The sequence below is a fragment of the Solenopsis invicta genome, chromosome 14 (assembly GCF_016802725.1).
Source record: "Solenopsis invicta isolate M01_SB chromosome 14, UNIL_Sinv_3.0, whole genome shotgun sequence".
Classification (NCBI taxonomy): Eukaryota; Metazoa; Arthropoda; class Insecta; order Hymenoptera; family Formicidae; genus Solenopsis; species Solenopsis invicta.
In genome coordinates this window covers 11,093,668-11,115,879 of record NC_052677.1, presented here as the reverse complement: position 1 = coordinate 11,115,879, position 22,212 = coordinate 11,093,668, and the positions used below count along the sequence as shown (strand labels likewise).

General features: G+C 38.8%; 2 protein-coding genes and 1 long non-coding RNA gene across 6 annotated transcripts in view; 2 read left to right on the top strand and 1 right to left on the bottom strand.

Moving 5' to 3' along the window:
- The window catches only part of LOC105199222 (matrix metalloproteinase-2), a 184,658-nt gene that overhangs the window by 91,973 nt on the left and 70,473 nt on the right, over window positions 1-22,212 (top strand). The gene's annotated exons all lie outside the window — the stretch shown is intronic.
- The window catches only part of LOC120359594, a 31,590-nt gene continuing 10,694 nt past the window's right edge, over window positions 1,317-22,212 (top strand). Inside the window, exon 1 of the long non-coding RNA XR_005576363.1 lies at window positions 1,317-11,095. This is a non-coding gene — a long non-coding RNA (uncharacterized LOC120359594). The remainder of the gene's footprint in view (window positions 11,096-22,212) is intronic.
- LOC120359593 lies at window positions 13,132-13,693 on the bottom strand. Its single transcript, XM_039457607.1, has 2 exons — window positions 13,497-13,693; window positions 13,132-13,392 (listed from the first exon to the last, which is right to left on the bottom strand). The coding sequence occupies exons 1-2, from the start codon at window positions 13,637-13,639 to the stop codon at window positions 13,203-13,205; spliced, it is 333 nt and encodes a 110-aa protein (XP_039313541.1). The 5' UTR covers window positions 13,640-13,693; the 3' UTR covers window positions 13,132-13,202.

Here is a 22,212-nt window from a genome sequence, read left to right as displayed (position 1 = left end):
ATGGAGAAGACTGCGAAGAGTTAGTTTTACTGTTCTCAGTTCGTAATCGACACTCGCGATTTATTCATTGTTGACGTAAGCCATCTTGATACATGTATGCATAGTGTTTAAACTAGGCTTTTAATATTATAGGAGAATTTTTGAATAAAAACATGTAATTTGTGTTGTTACACTTCAACATTATGCAAGTATTACTCTTTTTGCAGATATTTAAAGTTTTAATTAAAATTAGTTACAATGCTGACGCATAAATATATAAAAAATTTCTGTGCTAATTTGATGTTACGGTTATATTATATATGGCATTTTTCATATTTTTACTTTTCTAGTATAAATGTTGAAGTCAATATTTTTGTGTCAGAATTGATAAGGATAGAGTTTGAGAAATTTTCGAAAGATTTGAAAGAATTTTGCTGGAAAACAAGTTGAAATAATATCTTTACTAATTTTACTACGCTTTATTACGATTAGTTGTAATGCTGATGCCTAAATATGTAAAAAAAGAATTTGTGTTACGACTTTATTACATGGTATTTTTCATATTTTTTTTATTTTTTTCGTATAAATGACAAAATAAATATTTTTTTTGGCCTCAGAATTGGTGAGGATAGAGTTTGAGAATTTTTCGTAGGATTTAAAGGAAGATAACTTTTACCGGAAAGTAAGTCGAAATAACGTTTTCATTAATTTCCTTACACTCTATTACGATTTGTTTCAAGATTTTATTAAGATTCCTGTAAAATTATCATTGCGATTGTAATCCAGATTCCGAATTCTCGGAAATCGAGAAACGCCGAGTACGTTGATACTTCGGAACAATCGCGATAGCTCGAGGAATTTTGCAAATTCCGGAGCGTTCCTCCGAGGGGGGTTGCAGAATCCTCGGTGGCAGGAGCGAGGATCCTCCTCGCGGATCTCGCCAACTACCCAATCATCTAATTCCGCGATGCAATCGCGACGCATGCGCGCGTTTGTTTTCTCCCTACCCTCTCTCTCTCACCCTCCCTCCTGGAAGAGCGCTCCGGAGTGACCAGGCCTCGTTCCGGTTTCGGCTCAGTGTCTCGGCGCGTTTCGTATCGCGTGCGTCGCGTCCGCCACATCCCTTCCGAGAGCGATGCAAGAGGAGCAGAGGGCACCGAGGATGATCACGCAGACGGCGACGATCGTTCGCTGGGAGAACGCGGATCCTTCCCGCCTCGCCATGCGGTCCGTCCCCTTTCGAGCTTACCGCAAATTCAGTGAGCCGCTTTCTTTTTTTCGAAAACACAAGTCGAGATGGCGGACCTCGGGCTTCTCTAACACTTGAATGAGTAAGTTGCCTCGAATCGTTATAAATATAAACAAATGAGCTATTTATTTGTCAGAAATCGCTCCGCGTTGATCGATCATTTCCCGGGTATTTTCCGATTGAGAGATGTATCAGATGTTTCTCTTGCATTATTAATTAACAGAGCGGCGTATTGTACTTTATATGTGCGTAACAACGTGAAAAGCAATTTTCATAAAATGCATAAATATCGAATTTTAACGATATTATCCGGTCATAAAATAAAATCACCTGCATCATATTGGTATTTATTGCGTTACATGTAGAAAACACTATGAACTAATTTAAAAGTAACCTCAGAATTTTGAATTTATACGTAAAAAAAAAAAAAAAAAAATTGTCGGTTCTACATTCCACAAATTAAACATACGTACGTGCATTTATTATTAACTCATTTTACAAATCGCAATCGGAGAGGTAAAACTTGACCTCCCCTCCATTCCCGCGCGGCATTCAGCTTTGTTTGCCTGCCTGCCTGCTTGGAGGGAAGAAATTAGTCGCGAGATTACTTACTTGCACGATGTACGCGTGCGTCGTCGCGTTGCTCTGCTAATGTAATCCCAGCTATAAATCCAATTTGAGAGATTTACAATGTGGGATCGGCGAGAATCGTCGTTCCTCGGCGATAAGTTATCTATTCTAATGAGAGTAATCCCGCGATGGCTCGCGCCAGGTTTCTCGAGGTAACGACACAGCGAGGAGTCACGCGAGACGTACATACGTCGCAAACTCCTCTCCACGCAAACTCCCTCCGCCTCTCCTCTCGCCTCCTTTTAACGACCGTGAAATATTATTATTTATTGAACGCTTTCGCAACGTGGTCGCGCGTGACGCCGCCGCGCGCGCGAGTAACGAATAGCAACTCGATTCGTCGTCTTTCACGGCCACGCTCGCTTAAATTCGATCACGGTGGTCTCTTTAGCAGCATTAAATCGGCCCGAACGCGCCGAGGCCGACGAACGCTCTCCCCTAAATGTGAAACCCCGGTTGGCGGGAATAATATTCGATCGGGAGCGAAAAATGCTCGGACCGGAACTGCGGTTGAAGTGCATTTAATGAAATTATTTCGCGACCCAGATTCCGATTCCTTAAAATTGAAAGGACGTACTTTAAAAGCGGCAATAGCCATTTATTGTATTGAATATGTGCACTCTTCATTAAATTTATGACGAGAGAATTTAAAATTGAAATTTGGCTGTATTGCAGTTTTGCATCAGAAGTACACGATTCGAAATTGAAAATGTCCACGTGATTGACATTGATTTAAAAAAATTGTTCCTTTAAAAACAAAAAAAAAAAAAAAATTCTAAAATAATTTTCCTTGAAGCTCTCTCTCCGATTGGTGCTACAATCGATTCAGCAATTATTATAACTTGAATCAGATATAAAGATTTAAAATTTTACTTTGTAAAGGCCGGCAAAAAAGAATGAAAATCAATCTCAAAGACGTAGAGACGAATAAATATTAAGATTGAAAGTTCCACCGTGAGCATTTTATATAGCACGAATTTGTAAATTGTTCGTATAAGTTCCAATCGAGAGGATCTACGATCTCGAAACCGCGTTGGCTGATAGATCGATTCTATACGATCGGTAGCGCTCTCCGAACGGGAGAGAAACGTCCGAGTTCTGGAAATGTTTCGCGAAAACATATTTCCCCGTTCCCTTACTTTATCTTTTTGGGTATCTTTGCGAGAGTCAATGGTCCACTTGACGGTGATTCATCGTCGCCGTTCTTTTGTGTTACCCGCAGGAGGGAGATAAGAAACAAAGGGAGAAAAAGCGAAATAAGAGAATCGCGTTGACAGGAGGTTAGCCGAATTCCCGGCGAAAATTCCGACTTTGCTCTCCTTCGGCGAGTTTCCCCGGAGGAATCGCGAGTACGTCGTGGAAAAGGGAATAGGTAAATAACGATGCGGTCCCGTTGACGACGGGCACTTCGTTGACACTTTGACTACCGCGTAGCAATCGCAGCAGTGGAGTAACAGATGACTACGGGCAACCTTTTTGTAATAACTGAGTACAGAACAAAGTTGATACGTCTGTCCGTAACACAGACCTGTACTTTCTTCTCGGTGCTTCAGAGACAATGCATTTACTCATTTACATAGCGTTATTACAATTACTCGAGAATTTGTATTTGTAAGACACGTTTTCATTTTCTACGCGTATTCCTTTCGTTATACGTTTGCGTTTCTTTTTTTTAAAGAATTCTTAATTCTTTTTTTTTTAGTTAATTTTTAGAATAGTTGATTTTTTTTAAAGAATTTTTAGTCGAATGAATGAATGAAGACGTAAAATAAAATCATAAAATCGTCAGAAAATAGAATCGTAGAATTCGCAGCCGTGTTTTACAGAGGCACGCAGATTTTAATAGAAAGATTCGTCATTCGTATTTATACAGTGCGTCAGGTAATATAGTTTTACGGGCAAGGCCTTCGTTTCCATGAAAGCAGCAGCGGGGCCACATTATCGCCGGGTTTGCATTTCCGTTTCCGTATCGACGGCCGTTTCTTATCGCACGAATTTTCAGCTTTGTTTTTTTTTTTTTTATGCGCCAACCGGTGAATGTAATCGCGTGACAAAGTGGCTCTCTCCCTGTAAATGGAATTTTCTGGAAGAATTGCTACTTTTCTATGCAGGGGACGACGGAAATTGGGATTGCACTCACCGTCGCGGAAAGGCAACATCTCCGCGAGTTCATGTATACATAAATTATTGTGGATTTTGTATAATTATTGTTGCTATGCATGAAACAATAACTTCTATATTAATTGTCTTTTTTTTTACTTATTCGATCTTGCAGCACTGCAACGACATTCGTTCTACTTTAAACGATCTATATAATTTGCGTCAGAACTATAAAGATATAATTCTATTTATAATTTTGTGCGTCATGCAGAGTGAACATTGAAGAGCTTGCATTTGAAAAATTGGAATGTAAGTATGTAGATGAAATTTATATATATGTATCTTCCAGCACACAGCGTACATCAAAAATACATGGTATATATTATACAAGTGGAATTTTATTCCGAGACCTAAAGCGAATTATAAGTTGGTCTAAATCAAACTTCAGAAAACGCGAAAGAGAGGAAATAATTTTCAATTCAACCTCGGCAGCGCGAGTCTTCCGTCCTGTTTTCTCGAGTCGACGCGAATCGCGCGCGACTTGCGCAAACACAATGGCGCCACGTTGTAAACGTTAACAATCGTAAACTGTACGAAGATTTACAGCGCGCTGAGATTACGTCGTCGCGATATTTGCGGTCGTCGTTACAATTTGTCCTATTACTTTTGTTGTACTCTTGTACCACGGGAGACGGGCGGGACCGGAAATGCGTCCTCCTCCGGAAAGCGTTCCGACGAAATCCTGCGGGATGCTTTCGGAAGAGTGGTCCTTCTCTCTAGCTGTTGTTGGTGTACTGTTACGTCGTGGCGGAAAGTTTAGGTCGTAAAACAGGATACCCGTGTCGTTTTATCGTGCTCGTAAAGAGCCCGCATCGTTCCGCAATGATTGTCAAAATCATTAACCATCTTGTCGAAAACTAGAGAATAAGGTTAATACTTTCTATTAATTTAAGAGAAGGGATTGACGAAAAGTTGAATAAAGAGGTTTATCTGTTCGGTAAAGTTTTCGCATATATTTTTGTACGCTGCGCTTTTTAAATATGCATTTTACATATTTCTCTCTAAAGGTGCACTATTCGCAAGTTCTTAATCTTTGTTTCTTTTTTTACAATGATTTTCCATCTTTTTACACTTTCAAAGTTCTTAAGTTTCCACACAATTTACGGATGAAATATGACATATTTGTATATAACTATAGTGAAGTCTACATCCACTTTCGTAATCATATCTCTTATATCATAGACTCTCCTGATAATAATTAATCCACGTATATTTCTCCTGATAATAATTAATCCACTATATATTATAATTCTATTAACAAAATTTGTACGGTTATCCTCTCACAGTTGCCACAAAATACATTATTTTTACACTGAAAGAAAAAATTTGTAGTGGTGGCAACTGTAAGGGGACAACCGTACAAATTTTGTTAATAGAATTATAATATATAGTTAAGTGAACTATATTATAGTTATATTATTACTATATTGGCATATTACAACTATTTTTTATTAGTTCTCTTAATCATTAACTTGGTTGTAATAATGAAGTTTGCTTAACTATATATTATAATTTTATTAACAAAGTATGGCTGTGCTTTTACAGTTGCCATCGCTACAATATTTTCTCCCAGAATAAATCAGAGAAATTCGTCAGTTTTCTTTTTTGCTGCTGAAAGTTCTGATTTACGTTCCTATGTATTTCAGAAACTTTTTAATCATTTCAATTTTATCGGAAAACGCGATGGTGGTTATTGTACCAAAGTACCAAAGGAAACGTCCGGTGCATACTAAGGCAATTAACGTATCGTTAATACCGCGGATTTACAGTCGCCTATATTACGCTTCGTTCGTTTGCCGGCCACTTGTAATGTTGCGCCAGCACATATATATTCTCCTATCACAAGCGCATAAAATCTAATACACGAGCAGTCATGCTTGTCGACGACGTATTTCACGGGGACAAGTATTAATCTCGGAGCTACACGGGTTTTGTCAGTAAAAAAAACAAAATTGTATCGGTTTGCGTCATAACTTTCCGCATATTTCCCTTTTTGTTCAACGCTTATTCACGAAAAAATTGTGGTTTTTACACAAATCATTATTTCTTCTTCTTCTTCTTCTTATTATTAAAATATAAGAAATGTATGAATTTGTTGTGACAATAACGGCTTAATAAAGTGGGACGCCTAAATAATGTCGAGTGCCTTTCGGCGCGCGAACGTCGCGTTGCGCCGGCTGTTTGCGCGCGCGGGTATATTTGCGGAGATAGCGGTTATCTCCGCCAAATACGTCTCCGCAATATCTCGCTCCTCCCGAGCGGAGAGTAATTACGATCGATGCGGGAATCAGTGGGGGCTCGTGCGTAACGAATTTCGCGAGCGCGTTAGACTCGAAGACACTTTCGCGGGAATGGAGATCCGCGAGAGATCCAAAAGTTTGCCAAGTTTCCTCTCGTAAGAGCAAATCTGGAAAAAGTTTCGTTTTTCATATCGCACGATCTCTGGGGTATCTTTGAATGGTCTCCGACCAGTTAATTAAATTTGATCGCTATGCACTGGCGTGGTGGATAATTCTTAAAAAAAGCTCCGATATACCGGCGCACACATATCGAATCACGTTTTAGCAAAAAATTATTTCTTTTAACGTTCGCAATCGTGCGGTATGCTAATGTCTCCCTGGCGCTGAACAAATTTCGAACGTGTCGAAAATTTTGTGCGCGCGCGCGAACGTGAGAATTTTTATCGGCGAACGCGAAAATCAGATTCACAAGTAGAAATTCCATTAAAGCTCGTATTTGCTCTCGGATATCGCTGACGATCGGATACTTCAGCTCTCTCTCCAGCTTGGTAATTCTACAAAGCGGGCAGGCAACGAGAGATGATATCAAGATCGAGTTCTCAGGGATCATCTGCTGTCGAAGAGAGAGAGAGAGAAAGGGGAGTAGGGAATATTGTATTTTGTTACCAGATGTTTACTATTGTATGTTCAGGAAGTGTAAAGACTGGGAATTCTGAGAGGGGCAGATTGTTATTTTAGGCTAAATCATAATGAATTTATGAAATTGCACAAGGAATGGACGTTTGATATAATATTAATGTTTAGCAAGAACCCGGGCAAGTTAAATATGTTTAACACAAATGAAACAATTGCAATTTAATTAAATATTGATCAATTTTTTAAATTTACATTTTTGATTATTTAATTTATATTTGATGATACAAGCGAAGATCCAAAAAGAATAAAATGTTTGAAACATTCCAATGGAAACTTTTACCATTCCTATGCGCTCTCTCTCTCTCTCTTTCTCTTTCTCTTTCAAGAATTGCTTTATGAAATTGAAGTGTATACTTATATTTACTTTTCATCTTCTTTATTTGATATTTATGTACATATTTATTTATATAATCGTGTTTTGTCGAAGTAAAATTGTATGTATGTAAACATTTTCTATAAAAATTAATGCACCTTGAAAGAGTTTGAGTATGATTGACCTACGGCCACCATATTCTTCCAAGAATTAATGTATTCGTCTTTCAGCTTCAAGTACTGTGTCGCATCGCGCTGGCATTTGTCCAAAACCGTTCAACGTCCGTTCCGACAATCTCATTCTCGGTATTGGCATTTTTTTCTCGCTTCGCTGCGAAAGAAGCTCGTTTCGATCTCAAAGGAGTGCCGTGCAACCTCAGGAATTCTCGTCGCAATTCGCTGCAGTTGAATGAAGCACTTGAAATATCCACAAAGCACTCTCATTGGTATCGATCGAACGGACAGAATAATTTTGTATTTCTTAATGCAGGGGCATTGTGTTGGGAGCAGTTTCGTTATTATCGACATTTTTATGATGACCTCATCTCAGAGAATCAATTCTTCTTCGAGAAAAATTGTTCATCTTTAGAATATCTCGTGCTCGCGCACGCGTGTTGTTTGCTGAAATTAAAATCATTTATAATTACTGCTATAGCTTTTAATCCATTATTCATAATTTTCGATTGGTTATCGTCCACAAATTAGAATTGTTGATAATTGCGATCGCGAATAACCATTATTTTCATTTAATATTTACAATCTGTTAATGTATCTTGGCGAGTTTACTCACCTCGAGCCCATTCGTCCCTCCGGATCTTCCCGGCACTCTATTGACGCGTGTGAGACAGAAGGTCTAATAATACCGCCGTTATTAAACTCAGTTGCAAACGAGAAGTGGAATTGCAACGGCTGTCTAGCGCAAAAACAAATTAGAAATCGATTGCTCCGAGGGAGAATTACGATGCCTGCAATATGGACGGCGTAAAATCACGATGATTGATAAATAAATTACGTCGCTTTTAATCATTCGGAGAACTCGTACAATTATTTCATTAAGCAAAATCAACTTTGCCGGTATCGATTGACGTGACATCTATATTGCAAATTAAAAGAAACAATTTAGAATTAATCGTACCGATTTGTTGCCAATTATTATTTTTTTCCCTTTTCGCTGCAATATATTAATTTCCTACGCGATATTAATTTCTCGTTTCTTATCTTATTTAGCTGTATTCCCTCGTTTAGAGCCTCAGCTTCCTTCGAAATCCAAAGTTAGTGTTGTTGAGAGTATTATTAATCTTTTTTTTTTTTAACAAATAAAAAGGCGAGTTTTTTTATTTTGCATTTCCGTTTTTTTGGATCATTACAATAGATTCTACTACTGTTGTCCTTTGCAATATCTATCCGAGAGCTAATTGCGTAGCTAATTCCGAGTTGTCAGCATATATTTTCTGTATTTTTAATGTAAACGCATTTTTCCGCATAAAAACAGAACAAACGGAGAATTTTAATGCCACGCAACCGAACTCGGATAAACGCTATGTGCTATTCGTAAAAACAAAAGCTTCGTTCTCTGTCGCTATCAGTTCTCTTTTTTTTCTCGCCGAGGAACGACCCTATCAAATTTCAGTATATGCTCGTTGATAAATTCTAAGCGTTGTCATCGTTCATTCGAGACTGTTTAAAATTGAGTAATCGCGCCACACGACGATTCGGCACGTGCTCGTTGAGCTTCGGTAAAGATATATTTATATATATAGCATCTTGCATCATTAATATTAGAGATAATTGGCTGTTAAAATACGAAGGAAGTTTGGAACTTAGATTGATAACGGACTTAACGATGGGCTCGAATCTTTGAAAAGAACTTAAGGAATTTTAACTTTTCTAATTGGACGCCGATAAGATTGGAACAAAAATTTTACCTGTGTCACGAGAAACTTATTTCTTTACGCGCGACATATATTTTGCAATATTTATTATATAAGTTAAATTATTTTTACGTATTCTTATATTTGCATTTCCGCGTTTTGTCGACTGGTCGGTACTTAATTTGAATGATTTGAAATTCGGATGCACTAAACTCGCTAGTTCGTTAGTGGTTTTTTCCGAGTCGTGTGTGTTTGTCTCTTTTTTTTTTGTTCAATTATAAAACGCGAGCGCTAACGTTAACGCGTTACACGCATTCGCGGTATTTTCACGCAGCGTGGTTAATTGTTTTATTAAGGCAATTGCCAGAACTATTCGGAAATGGTGTGTCGGTTGGTTTCCATTTCGCAGCTCGTTTATCGTGCCCGCCATCAAAGGATAATCCGTTTTTAGAAAAGGAAACTATCATTTAGTAATTGCTCTATAAATGATTGATCCATTCCAGTAAATTAAATTATTTGCAATATTTGTCGTCAATTTTTTCCCGAAAAGAACGTCGAGTTATATTTTTATATTATAATATGAATTAATTTGCGGATATTAATAATTTTTAATCTAAATTTAAATAATTTCTCACGTGCATGTAATAATTGTTGAATAGTGATTTATTTTGTAAAAGGATTTTTCTTTGGAAAATCGATACCGTGGTTTTGTTCTTTACGAAAGTTAGAATTCACTTTTTTCTGAAAAAATTGCAAAACGTATCGAAAAATTGTTCCTGAATAAAATATGAATAAAATCATTCCCGAGTTATGGAAGAACAAAAATATTTACAATACTTCGCAAATATACTGTAGAATTTTGAATTTAATTAGTGTTATTACAAAATTGTACATACACACAATGCCGTGAAATTCCCTTGCGGCATCTGTGTGAAAGCGCTCAGGGAAAGCGCATTTTTCGACGCATTCCGCTGCGCAAGCTTCTCTCCGCAAGGTTAGTAGCAATTAGCGTACAAATGGTTGCTCGTCGTTAAATACCACCGGTCGTTGTCATCATGTAGTTATCCGAGCAACGGCGGCGAAATGACAGCTCGCGTGGAACGGTTGGCAGAAGCGCGCGAGAAACGAGACGGGAAGACGTTAAACGGAGCTCTCTAGACGCCGTCGCGCGTGAGGGATGAGGAATGCCTCGGGATTTACCGTTTTCCACCTCCGATTCCGAGATTTCATCTCGGACGTTTTCCGCATACGTCTCCCTTGCGGTGAAGTCCACACGCGTTTCGAATCTAATGCATTAATGTGAAAATTGTGACACCCACATGCGATCGACGTGATCCAAATTGATGAGAGAGATCAAGAGCGAGGGCGGAAAATAAGTTTCTTATTTCTTGAATTTATTTTTCAGTCCATTCCGAGTTGCAAAAAAAAAATAGCTTTTGTTCTCCCCAGCGTCAAGAATTTAATTATTATAACTTGACTTTTTGTAATTTTATTTTAAACTATTATTTCGACGCCTACCAATTTATTCCTTAATTATTGATTTATCGAACCTAATTACTTGCGTTACACTCGCGTTTCTTTGAACCTTTCGAACTTTTTCTCTTAAGAATCGTTTGAAATTTGTAAACGCAGAGCAGTGTTCTCGTCTTTGCTAGAAATTACTTTAAATTTAGACTGAACATTTTTTCCTCCTTACAAAGATTTCACATTAAATCTAGGCAGCATACGTCAGTATACTTGTTTCACAGATGAAAATACACTTTCAATTAGGGTTAGTTGTACTGCTAATTAATCCGCGAATTCCAACGTGCTGTTCCATCTCTCGCATTCCTTCGACGTCAAATCCGGAAACTATCGATATACTCAGACTCCTGTAGCAAATGATGCAATCTTGTCGCACACACACTATGCGAGCTATCGTGCTTCAGAGAGAGAGAGAGAGAGAGAGAGAGAGAGACGTCTTCTTGCGGGCGGACGACCTAATTACTTGAAAGCCTACGGGAAAGCGCGCGCGAAGGATCGTCTGCCACCGAGGGCTTTTAATTTAATTTAGTCGTTAGTTATTGCGCGTCTTCGAGACACGTGGCTGCTGTGGTCATCCCCCGCCCTCTCCGCACTTGCAAGCTCGCTGAATCCTCGTTGCATCCTTCGGCTCTCTCCCGCCCTTCCTCGCGTCGCGACGCGAATCCTCTTTCGACGACAACGTCGCGTCGCGTCGTCGACGTCGTCATCGTCGCCGCTCGTGTACCCATCAATTTGGGCGTCGCCCTTACACGCTTTCAGAGCTTAAAGCGAGAACCGTTCGTCCATTAAGCTGCGCGCCGCCGCTACCGCTCTTTGAGAGACTCTCGATTCAATTATGTATGTCGAATAGTGATACGTGTCGGTGCGTAATAGCGTTTTCGCTTCGCCATCGCGAAAAAGCTCCGCGAGCCCATTTTAGTTTGAAAAACTTGCCTTTGAACGAGATTTTTTCAGACTTTGATCGAATTATTTGACTATTTCGATAGCGTGACGCGCGACGTTAAGTAAAATTGAATTTCTTATTTAATTCTTCCCTTACCTTATAAAGCTCTTCTGTTCGCACAGAGAAAAATGCAAATTAGCTTTTATGGAAAACTCACTATTGTATTTTTAAAAAGTATAAACCTTCGCATTGCGAGAATACATATGTTCTTTAAATGTGAATGTCTTTTTGGAAGAATAATTATCCTTATTAATCTTGGAAGAGAGAAAATTGCAATTTTTTTTTGTCAGAAAAACTTGGGATATCTTCGTTGTTCTCGTTTTGAGTTAATTACTTTATCTAATTTGATTATATTATTTTATATTATATTTTAAATACGATTTTAATAATATGTTTGCCGAGTCGTAACTGCCGCGAATTTAATCTCGATATTAGAAAACTCGAAACCAAGAAGACTTTAGGAAACGTTCTAGGAAACTTAGAAAGATCTATACTCGAAGCTAATATTTTCTCGCGAGATAAATAAAAATGTTAGTATCGCTTCTCCCGCTGAAATAGCGCGCTCTCGCGACCGAGTCCATCACCGGGCGCAGGAAGCGATCGAGTAGCTCGAAAGTTTTCCCCGTGATAAAGATGCTCTTGCTGCGGAATTATTAACGGCGACTGCTTCTGTAAACCGCTTGTAAACTCCGCCGCGAGTCCTCCTTCCATATATCGAAAATAAAACTGTCCGCGGGGAAAAATGTTTCATCGCTGACACGCGCCTTCCTGCGAGATTCCCTGATTATTGGCAACACGCCTTTGCCGACACGATAATAAAAATCGACGTAACGGCTTTCGAGTCTTCCGATTTTGATATTTAAAGTAATATTTCTTTTATCGGACGAATCAAAGTCAAAAATCATAAGAGCAGAACATTTTCAATCACTGCAGGCGTTCCTAGAGAAAAATGATGGATAGATAAATTCTGTGGGTCAATTTTACATAAAAATATATATTTTATTACATTACGTTACTTCGTTACATTCCCACACTGCGGGAAAAAATTGTGCTGGCAACTGCAAGGGAACGAATTTTATTAATAGAATTATAACATACACTGTTAAAAGTGTCTTGAAATTTAATGTATTTTTAAATTACACATTAAATTTAATATACATTATAAATTTAATGTATCAATAAGTAAAATTCTTGTGCTATGAAAATATTACACGTTTAGTGCACTTGTGACAGCATTAAATTTACATTAAATATTTTCCAATTTACCTGCTTGAAATTTGCTTCCGTTACATTTCATTAAATTCTGCTGCCGATTTTTTACATTGTATAGCTAATAATATATTTTTCTCAGTGTATAGTTAGAATTATTTTTTTACTAGTTCTCTTAACCATTAACTTAGTTGCGGTAACTATAATATAATTTACTGAACTATACAGGGTGTTCATTAATGGTTGTCCGCACGTTTTACCATAGGAGCACGCATTTGTTATTTCTAATATAATAATATGTTAAAAATACATATCCGTCGGTAAATCATGCTCCTATGGTAAAAAGTGGCTACAACCATTAATGAACACCCTGTATATTATAATTCTATTTATTTTGTACAAAATTTGTATAGTTGTCTCCTTATAGTTTCCACCACTACAACTTTTTCTCTCGATGCAGTTGTCACAAATCGTCTTCTCGCTAAAATGCACGCGAATATCGGCTTCGTGTTTGCGGCACGGCGGACGGCGATGACGGTTCGTTCCATTCGGTAAGACATAAAGCTCTTTAACAGGCGTCTGCGGTATACGAGGCCTCCATAAAATATTGAATATTACTCGGCGAGAGCGAGTAGTCGATAGCAATTCTCGACGGTAGATGTACGCTTTTATGCTCTACGTACCTCGTCGGAAGATTAAAACAGAAATCCTCACGCGTTGCTTCGTCAGTGCTTCTCTCCTTCGAGTCGCGCCAGCGCCGAGTGCAGGAAACTGCAACGGCTGCACGTCGCTGTATGGAGTATCGGAAGGGATATGAAATAATCATTTCGCGTACCTCGCTCCCGACGAGACGGATGGAAAAGGTGCTCCCCGGTATCAAGTGATATCTTCTTAACTTTTGATCGCGCGTCACTCGACTCTGACACGTCCTCTGCATTCGCTATATATACATGTAGTGTATAAAGTGTTTTTCGCTCGCGACTCTTTCACGCGGGAATGCATTGCAATATGCAGCATCGAGCCTAACATCGTGACTCTCGTCGTCGATCGGATCGTGAAACTCATTCGATTGCATCATATCTTTTATATACTTTAGATTCGCTTTATGCTTTGCGACGCAGTTCGGTGCAAGCAATTTTTCAGATGATATTGATACGTACTATCGAGACGGCAGATGTAGGATATGGATGTATATGATACATATATATATTTTTTTTGCCTATATTTGTGCGTTATTTTATTGCTCTCACTTTAAAAAAATTTGCTGTTATTTACGTTGCAAATAGAAAGAGGAGAGGGAAAGAGAAAAGATTTTCTAAAACTGAAAGTAGCAAGTCATGATGACTTTGATTGATTTCTCTTTATACAATTTGTTAAAACGTAACAAAATTTTTGGTGCCACAGATTGTTTAAAAAAATAAAATTTAAATCGCTAGTAGGAATAAAAATTAAATGATTTTAATACAAATAAACATTAATTTATAATACGTTCAGTAATTGTTTCCCATTTGATGTAATCTTTTAATTTCTCTTCACACTATTTGTTAAAACGTAACGAAATTTTTGGTGCCACAGGTATAAAAAAAAAGAAAGAAAAAAGATTAGAATTGCTAGAAGGAATAAAAATTAAATAAATGTAATAAAAATTAAAATCAATTTATAATACTTTAAGTAAGTGCTTCCTATTTGATGTAATCTCTCTCGAAATGGAGCATACCGTGCCTCTTACGTTTCATCGATTTAATCTCTGAACTTTATGACGTTTTATTGATTGATACACCGAACATAGTTCCGACGTCTAACATCGAAGCTCAAAAGGCAGATGACTTCCCGCGTAATGCGAGGGGAAAATTAACAGTGGCGGAAAATTCAGTTCGAGCTTAATGAAAATGGATAGATAGTTTAAATTATCGCGAGGTCCGGCTTTTCTCGTCGACGTTATCGTTTTTGGACCGTCCTGTACGGGATGGACGCTGGCCTTATCTCGTCGCACTTAATTCGCTTACGGCTTCGAATCTCCTTACGGAGTTTACGAAGTTCGTCCGTCCGCGGGGCGGTTAAAAAGCGTTAGGAAAAAAAAAAATTACAAACTACCGGTAAATAAATCGCCCCGAGCGTCATGGCAATTTATCCGATTTATGGCCACCGTAACGTCTTTCTACTACTATTAATTATTTACCTGCGTCCGGGTAGTTGGACACTTATTGTGTCCTATTGCTAAAGTTGGCGTAAAGTTTTTCTCCCCGTGTCGCCTTCAGAAGTTTAATTAAAGACGTTTAATTAAGAAAAAGTGTGCAGACGACACAAATTTGACAAAACTTACATTTTATCCTATGTAATAACTTAGACGTGCAACATGTAAAAGTAAATTAGAATGAGAAAAGACTGTACAGACAAAAGTCAGTGAAATAAGAAAGCCCCTAAGAGCCGACATGCACTGAGAGAAAAAATTGTAGTAGGGGGAATTATATGGAGATAACGATTTATTTTATACAAATTTTGTATAGAATAAATAGAATTATAATACATAATTAAGTGAACTACATTATAGTTATTGCAACTATTAAGTTAATAAAAAAGGACTAATAAAAAATAGTTGTAATGTACTATACATATAATACAGTAATAACAACTATTTTTTATTAGTTCCAATAAAAAATAGTTGTAATTACCATATTATATAGTACACACATTACAACTATGTTTTATTAGTTATCTTTACTGTTAATTTTAATTACAATTATTTTTTATTAGTTTTAATAAAAAAACAGTTGTAATGTACTATATAATATAATAATTACAATAATTTTTATTAGTTCTCTTAACCATTAACGTAATTGCAATAACTATAATATAATATATTATAACTCTATTAAATAATTGGTATTTTTTTATTTGACTGCCTTTGATACTTTTTTTACTACGATAAACTATTTATTGACTTTACCGGTTAACGGCTTCTTGATTGACGAAGCTTCTATTGCGAGTGATTAGGACAGGCTTGATCTAACAATTAATTATTAAAATTGTATTATTACACACGAAGTGTGTCCTGTGTCGGCTCTCAGCGACTTTTTTTATTTCATGCAACGCGTAAGTTCGGCGCAAGATTTATGTAGACTTTTATTTTTAAAACGGCTTGAATTTTGAGATGGAAAATTGAGCTGGTTGGAGATGAGAGGAAATACGCAGGGGAATAATATTGTGCATATCTAGTGTGCCCAAGTTTCACGCGAATTGCACACCGTGTACACGTCGTTGCAGCCATCTAATACACATCATAAAATGCGTAGTAATCTAACGCGACGCAGCTTCCCCTTCTCTCTCTTTCTCTTTTTTGTCTCTCTTTTTTTAGCGGATTTACATTCCCGCGATGTCATCCGGGCGAGCATAATTTCAAAGAGGGAGACACAATTTCCGGTTACAATAACGCGCCGGGCAGCCAGCCATCTACAGCCAACCTGCGAAACGCAATACATGTTGCTTGACAAAGAGCTTTCATGGGAGCTTATAAGCGATTCGCTCGCGCATTGTGCATGGGCATTAAGCTTGGATTACGTGGCCAGTTACCCGCGGCGCGGCGCCGCGATTCTGCCGCGTACGTATTGCAATATCGCGCGACAGCGACAGCGCACGCGTGTTTCGGAATTGTACTTGCCTGTGCAAATTTGCCGTGTAATTAATTCATAACAGTTTCCACGGAAAACTTCTCCATGACCGAAAAACTCTATTGATGAAAAAGGAAAAATGTGTTGCTCGCGTTAGTATAAAAGTCCTTGCGAAAAGAAGAGCTGAAAGGGGATAGCAGTAATAATTTCAACGTCGTACGGGATAAAATTTATTTGCCCGAAGAATTACTTGCGCATCAGTAATAACATTGGATTCTGCAACAAAAGGCTTACAAAGCGCGAAAAAGAAAGCGGTTTTTTTCCATGGCAAGAGCCGTTACAGCGCGCGGAAAAGTTATAGCGCGCGAAATATTTTAAAGAAAGAAAATCCCATTCTCGTTTTTTTTTCCCCAGGTGATTCTTTTTTTTTTCCCGATTCTTTTGTTCCTCTTGCTTTCTCTCGAGGCAACGACTCTCCCCTCCCCTCCTGCTCCACATACGCTCTTCTCCCTCTTTCTCTTCCTGCGTCTCGATTTCACGTGTATACGCGATACCTCTCGTAATAACGTTCCAAGGATGTTGGCGCGCCCTTTAACGGGTATTACGTTAATTGCAGGACTGCCACGACGAGACGGCGGTCATTAAACTCTTTTACATGGATGCCGTCTCTTTCAGTTCGACTAACGCCGTTATTCTGTCCCCTCGTGACTTTCGACCTCGATCTCCGAGTGCCGTCGATGATTATCGCTTCGCCAAAAAAAAAAAAAAAAAAAAATTCTCTAGATTCTTTCTCCACGGGAGAGCGCATCGAGCCGGATTAAAGTTCTCTCGTTCTTCGGGCGAATTGAGTTATTCAATAAATCCGGATAATTAAATAACCGCTGAGGTCGCTGAAATTCCAATGGCCGATTATTGTAACCCAGCGGTCCGATTCGTTATTCGCGAAATAATAGGAATTATGTATGAAAAGCTGTGAAGTGCTTCGCTCTCCGTCGTGAGATATCGCGAGACACTCGTCGAATATTCCAATCGGATTTGGCCCGCACGATGGCGCGGATCGATCGTCGAGTACGCGGTAAACATCGCAATTCCTAACGAAGGTACATCCGGCTACTTCATGCAAAACTATACGCCGGCGAAAGTTTTTCCGCGGTCACGCTAATGTGACGTTCTCGAACAATGGCGGACGATGTGATATATGCGACTTCTGTACTCACCGAGTTCATTTTTTTTGTCCCTTTGTCTCTTTTTTTTTTGTATGGAGAATGAGTCAGCGTTGGAGCGTCGCGATGTTTTTGCCGCGATTATTTTCAGGGGATTCTCTCGACCGTGCCCGTAAGCCGAGTGGCTCTGATTGTATTTCTTGCTTTTTTTTTTAGTATACGAATAAATATTGGCACGACAGCCGCATTCCTTTTTTCATTCAGGGAAACGCCAAATATTCCAGGTTACACAAAAAAAATTTTTTTTATTTTTTGCAAAAATAATAGGAACAATGGGATAATTAATTTTTCAAAAATATAATAAAGTCTCTCGACGATTTCGGTACATTTTTATTCGTCCAAACGTCGAAGCGTCGCGTCCATCGGTGACGTGAAATGTGCCACGTAGGTGACACATTTTCTTTTTATTTAAATGACGATTGAAATTATTTCGCGATACTTTCTAAACGCGAAGGTAAAAGCGAGCTTATGATAACATATTTATTCGACTATTGTGTTAAATAATCTTTTTAAAAAATTCACGCTATTTTTTTAATTTTAATTGGATAACGGACACTTTTAAATTAAATATGAATTTTTAATAACTGTTACGCTTATGTGCGTCACACGTTGTGAAACACTAGAAAATTATTATTCCCGAGTATTTTTTTATGTATAATAAACAAACAAAAATCCTTGGGATTCTGTTTGTTTTAAACATTGCTGCATGTAATCTACTCCAGTTTTAGAAAATTAAATTTGCAAACTGCGGCTTTTTAATTTGCAACTTCTGTGTGCGGCATCGCAAATGAGCGCCAGAAATGGGGGAGAGAAGGGGCATTTGGCCGAGTGGAGCAGAGAATCGCGAGCGCGGACGATACTCATTGTCAGTAAATCACGTTGGCGGCGCGAACATAATGACAAGCGTAAACGCAATATTGCGATGTCAAAACGCGATGCTCCCCCTGACGTTATTCAATTATGTCGCATGCATAATGCATGTAAAACGCGAAACACGCGCAGGAGCTGGGACACGTGGTAGCAAGTGCGTGTGAAGCGTAAAATCCCCCCCGGCTTCGCCTTTTTACCGTCTCGGTTAGAAGCGCACGAAAAATCGCGGGCTTCTCGTCTGCTTTGTAGAAGCGGCGAGGGGAGAAGAGAACACACCTCCCTTAACCCTTCGGTGCGTACGGTATCGTATTTCGTCCCATCGACAAAAATGCATCCTGATCGTTGGAACACGCGTGGACTTTTTTTTTTTGCATTCGAAGAACACCAGGCGGAGCGAGGGTTCCGGAGTCACGTCTCGGAGGGCCAGAGACACGAAAGCCGACACCCCGTCGGAGAACTTGGAGGGCTTTCGCGATCTTCCCCTGGACGCGGGCTTCTCTTGGACAAACTTCGATGCTAACCGAGATCTGCTATCTCTTGATTATAAATTCCGGTCCTTATCGAGCACCGCGAAGTTGGTTTTAATTTAGTAGAAAATTGGAATGTAAGATACTCAATGAATTTAACTTGGTGAAGTGAGTGGCACTGAGTAAAAAACACGTGTCATTATTAATTCGTAATTTTTGACATGTTGAGATGTAATATATCCGTTTGAAGAATAATTCTCGAACAATGAGTGAGATTAAAAAGAAAACTCGTCCGGAGTTCAGTTTCAGAGTTACAACGAAGCAGTAACTCATTTGATTTGTGAATATTTAATGCATATATATACATATATATTTTTTTTCTTTTCTAATTTAACATTGAAATACAGATAATTGTAATTCGCAAAATCGTGACGTCTCACAGCTCTTCCATATTTTATCCAACTTGCAATGAACTACGTGCTCGCGTTTCGCGGCGCTCTGCACAAATGTCACGGATTCGCGGATAATACTCTGGCATTTCGGTCTCATCCAATTAACGATTCGCGGTGAATAACGAGGAGATGCGTCTCAAGCTGGCGGCGCGCGGCGTATGTACGTACAGCGACGTGCGAGAAAGTGCGACGGCTGGCAACGACAAATACCGACCTCGTCGTTGTCGTCGTCGACAAAAGCCACAAAAGGAAATATCCCGCTATTAAGTATTCCTTTGTACGCGTGAAATCTGGCCTATTTGACCGGCGCGGCGCGCTCTTTCCGTGCTTGCGCGAGCTTTTGTAACCTCGACGACGTCGTCGACGACACTCGCTCACTCGCTTCGTCGTGTTGCACGCGTCATCTTGTTGCCCCGATCTCTGACTATCGTCGCCTTCAAATTAGCATATCTAAGGAACGCGAGCAAAATGTAGAGCGACTTCGTTTACCTGATCTTCCCTTATCATCCGCTTCCTCGCACTAATGCTCTTCTCGGTACCGTGCAGATTTTCTTAATCGAATTTCCTAAACTTTGATAATAGATATGCCGCTCTGTAAATTTTTCTTTAAAGCTCAAATAAATGTTACTATTAAGAAGAACTATTAAGAAATAATTGCATTTATTTGAGAAAATTGTGTACAATTGTTAAATATAAAAAGATGTAAACTTTGAAGTAATCATGAACTGACATCTTTAAATTTCATTGTTTGTGAACAAATTAATCTCTTTATCACTTTACAAATATAATTTAAATACTCTTGACAAAATACATAGAAAGAATAATTCTCAATGGAAACAGTATATATAAAAATACACGTGGGTTTTTATATAAAATTAATTTGCTTTTATGTCAATATTTTTTTTTTTTTTTAGTAAGAATTGAAATGTTGATAATAAAAGTTAACCGACTTTTATGCAATCTCGGTGGCTGGCAAATATTTCAAATTTTTTGCGTTCCATTCTCCTATTTATCTTCCGCTTCTCTAATTGATTATATAGTGAACATTATCAGCGAGAGCCAGCAAAGAAATTTTCCGCAATCTCAAGAATATTCCCAATTGCTCGGCGACTAATTATCGTGGAAAAGAACGCGACGGCCGATCAATCTCTTTCATCCCTTAAAGCCCACGGAGTTATCTCTCTCTCTCTCTCACTCTTTTTCTCTCAATAATCCTCGCGTCTTCCCGACATTGTCTCCGCAGTTTCCTTATCAGCCGCGAGACGTTCAATCACTTTTGCCTCAAAGTAGTTTCCTTCCCTTATTGGTCTTGGATAATTAAATGCTCAGTGGAAGGGAAAGGATTAAAGGTACGTTTTAAATTATTTACATTTTGATGTGTAACAAAATTTTGCTCCAAGATAAATGGGACGCTAATTAAATTAATTTTAATTTGTCTTAATCAACTCTGTAGCGTGGACGTTACACTCTATATTCTCTCGTAACTCTAAGAAGCTTGTTTTATATAGAAAGCGGAAGCTTCATTATCTTTCAGAGAAATCTGATAACGTCTCTAATGAATTATTTCTGATAATGAATCTTTAGCTCACTTGAAGTAATGAGAAAGTGAAGATTATTGAGAAGATCCTCGGTACGCTGTTAGGAAGCGGAGTTTTGTGACGAGGTTTGCGGCTTTCCAATTAAGACCGACCACCCCCGTAAATCCATTTTATAATGAGAACAACATTGCTCTCCGTTGTGTGCTCTCTGGACCCAACGGTCCGTTTTTACAGAGACGACAACGCTCGGACGCTATTTTTTCCCGAAGTCGAATTTTACGGGCATTCGCGTTCTTATCCGCGAGCTGCGGCACATTTATCAAACGATCCGGCGGCGGCGCAGCTTGAAAGCTCTCCGCTGTGCTATTCAAATAATCCACATATCTCGAGTATCGCGTGGCCGTAAGGCCAATTTGCGAGGATTTGCATAAAACGCGCTTTCGGCATTTGCCTGGAAATTCCTAATCCCTGTGAAGCTTTAATCCTTTTATTTGGCATACCAGACGCGCAACCACTTGCGGAAATGGAGTACGAAAATATAGTTTCATCCCCTTTAATTTAAGAAACCGCTAGCTTTAATTTAAGACACCCTTTTCTTATCGTGATTTTGAAGGGCTGCCGAAGTGAGATTATCAAGAATAATTTGAACGAGATATCAGACTTATTTCTCAACTGGAGAGACGCGAAAAGGGTGACGCGATGGATTTGCAGTATCCATTGTTTTTTTTTCTGCTTTCGATGTCGATAATCATCGTGGCCGTAATTTCTGCGAGGGAATGAAGAGACACGACGGTATTCTCGTCATGCGCCACGGTGACGACAGGAGAAGATAAGAGTCGTGAAACCGGGGAGAGCGTTACGTGACGAAGACGAGGAACAACACTGGCTGGAATAATGGCGATTGCGTGGACTCACTCAACCTGGGTGTGATGCTTGCCTATTTACCAGGCCCTAGTGGTCATCACAACCTTTTTGAGTGAGCGAGCGCGATTGTCGCGCACGTCGGCTATCAACGGGCGATGAGGATAAACTTCGAGCCGAGAATCAGAAGAATGCCGTCGTCACATTTGCATCGGTTTTTTTTTGCATTTTTTAAATTATAATTTAACTATAACAATCGGTAGCATGTAAATCAGTAGGTGTACGTGTGTAATGTACTGAGAGAAAAAATTGTAGCGATGACAACTGTAAGGGGACAGCCGTACAAATTTTGTTAATGGAATTAGAATATATAGTTAACT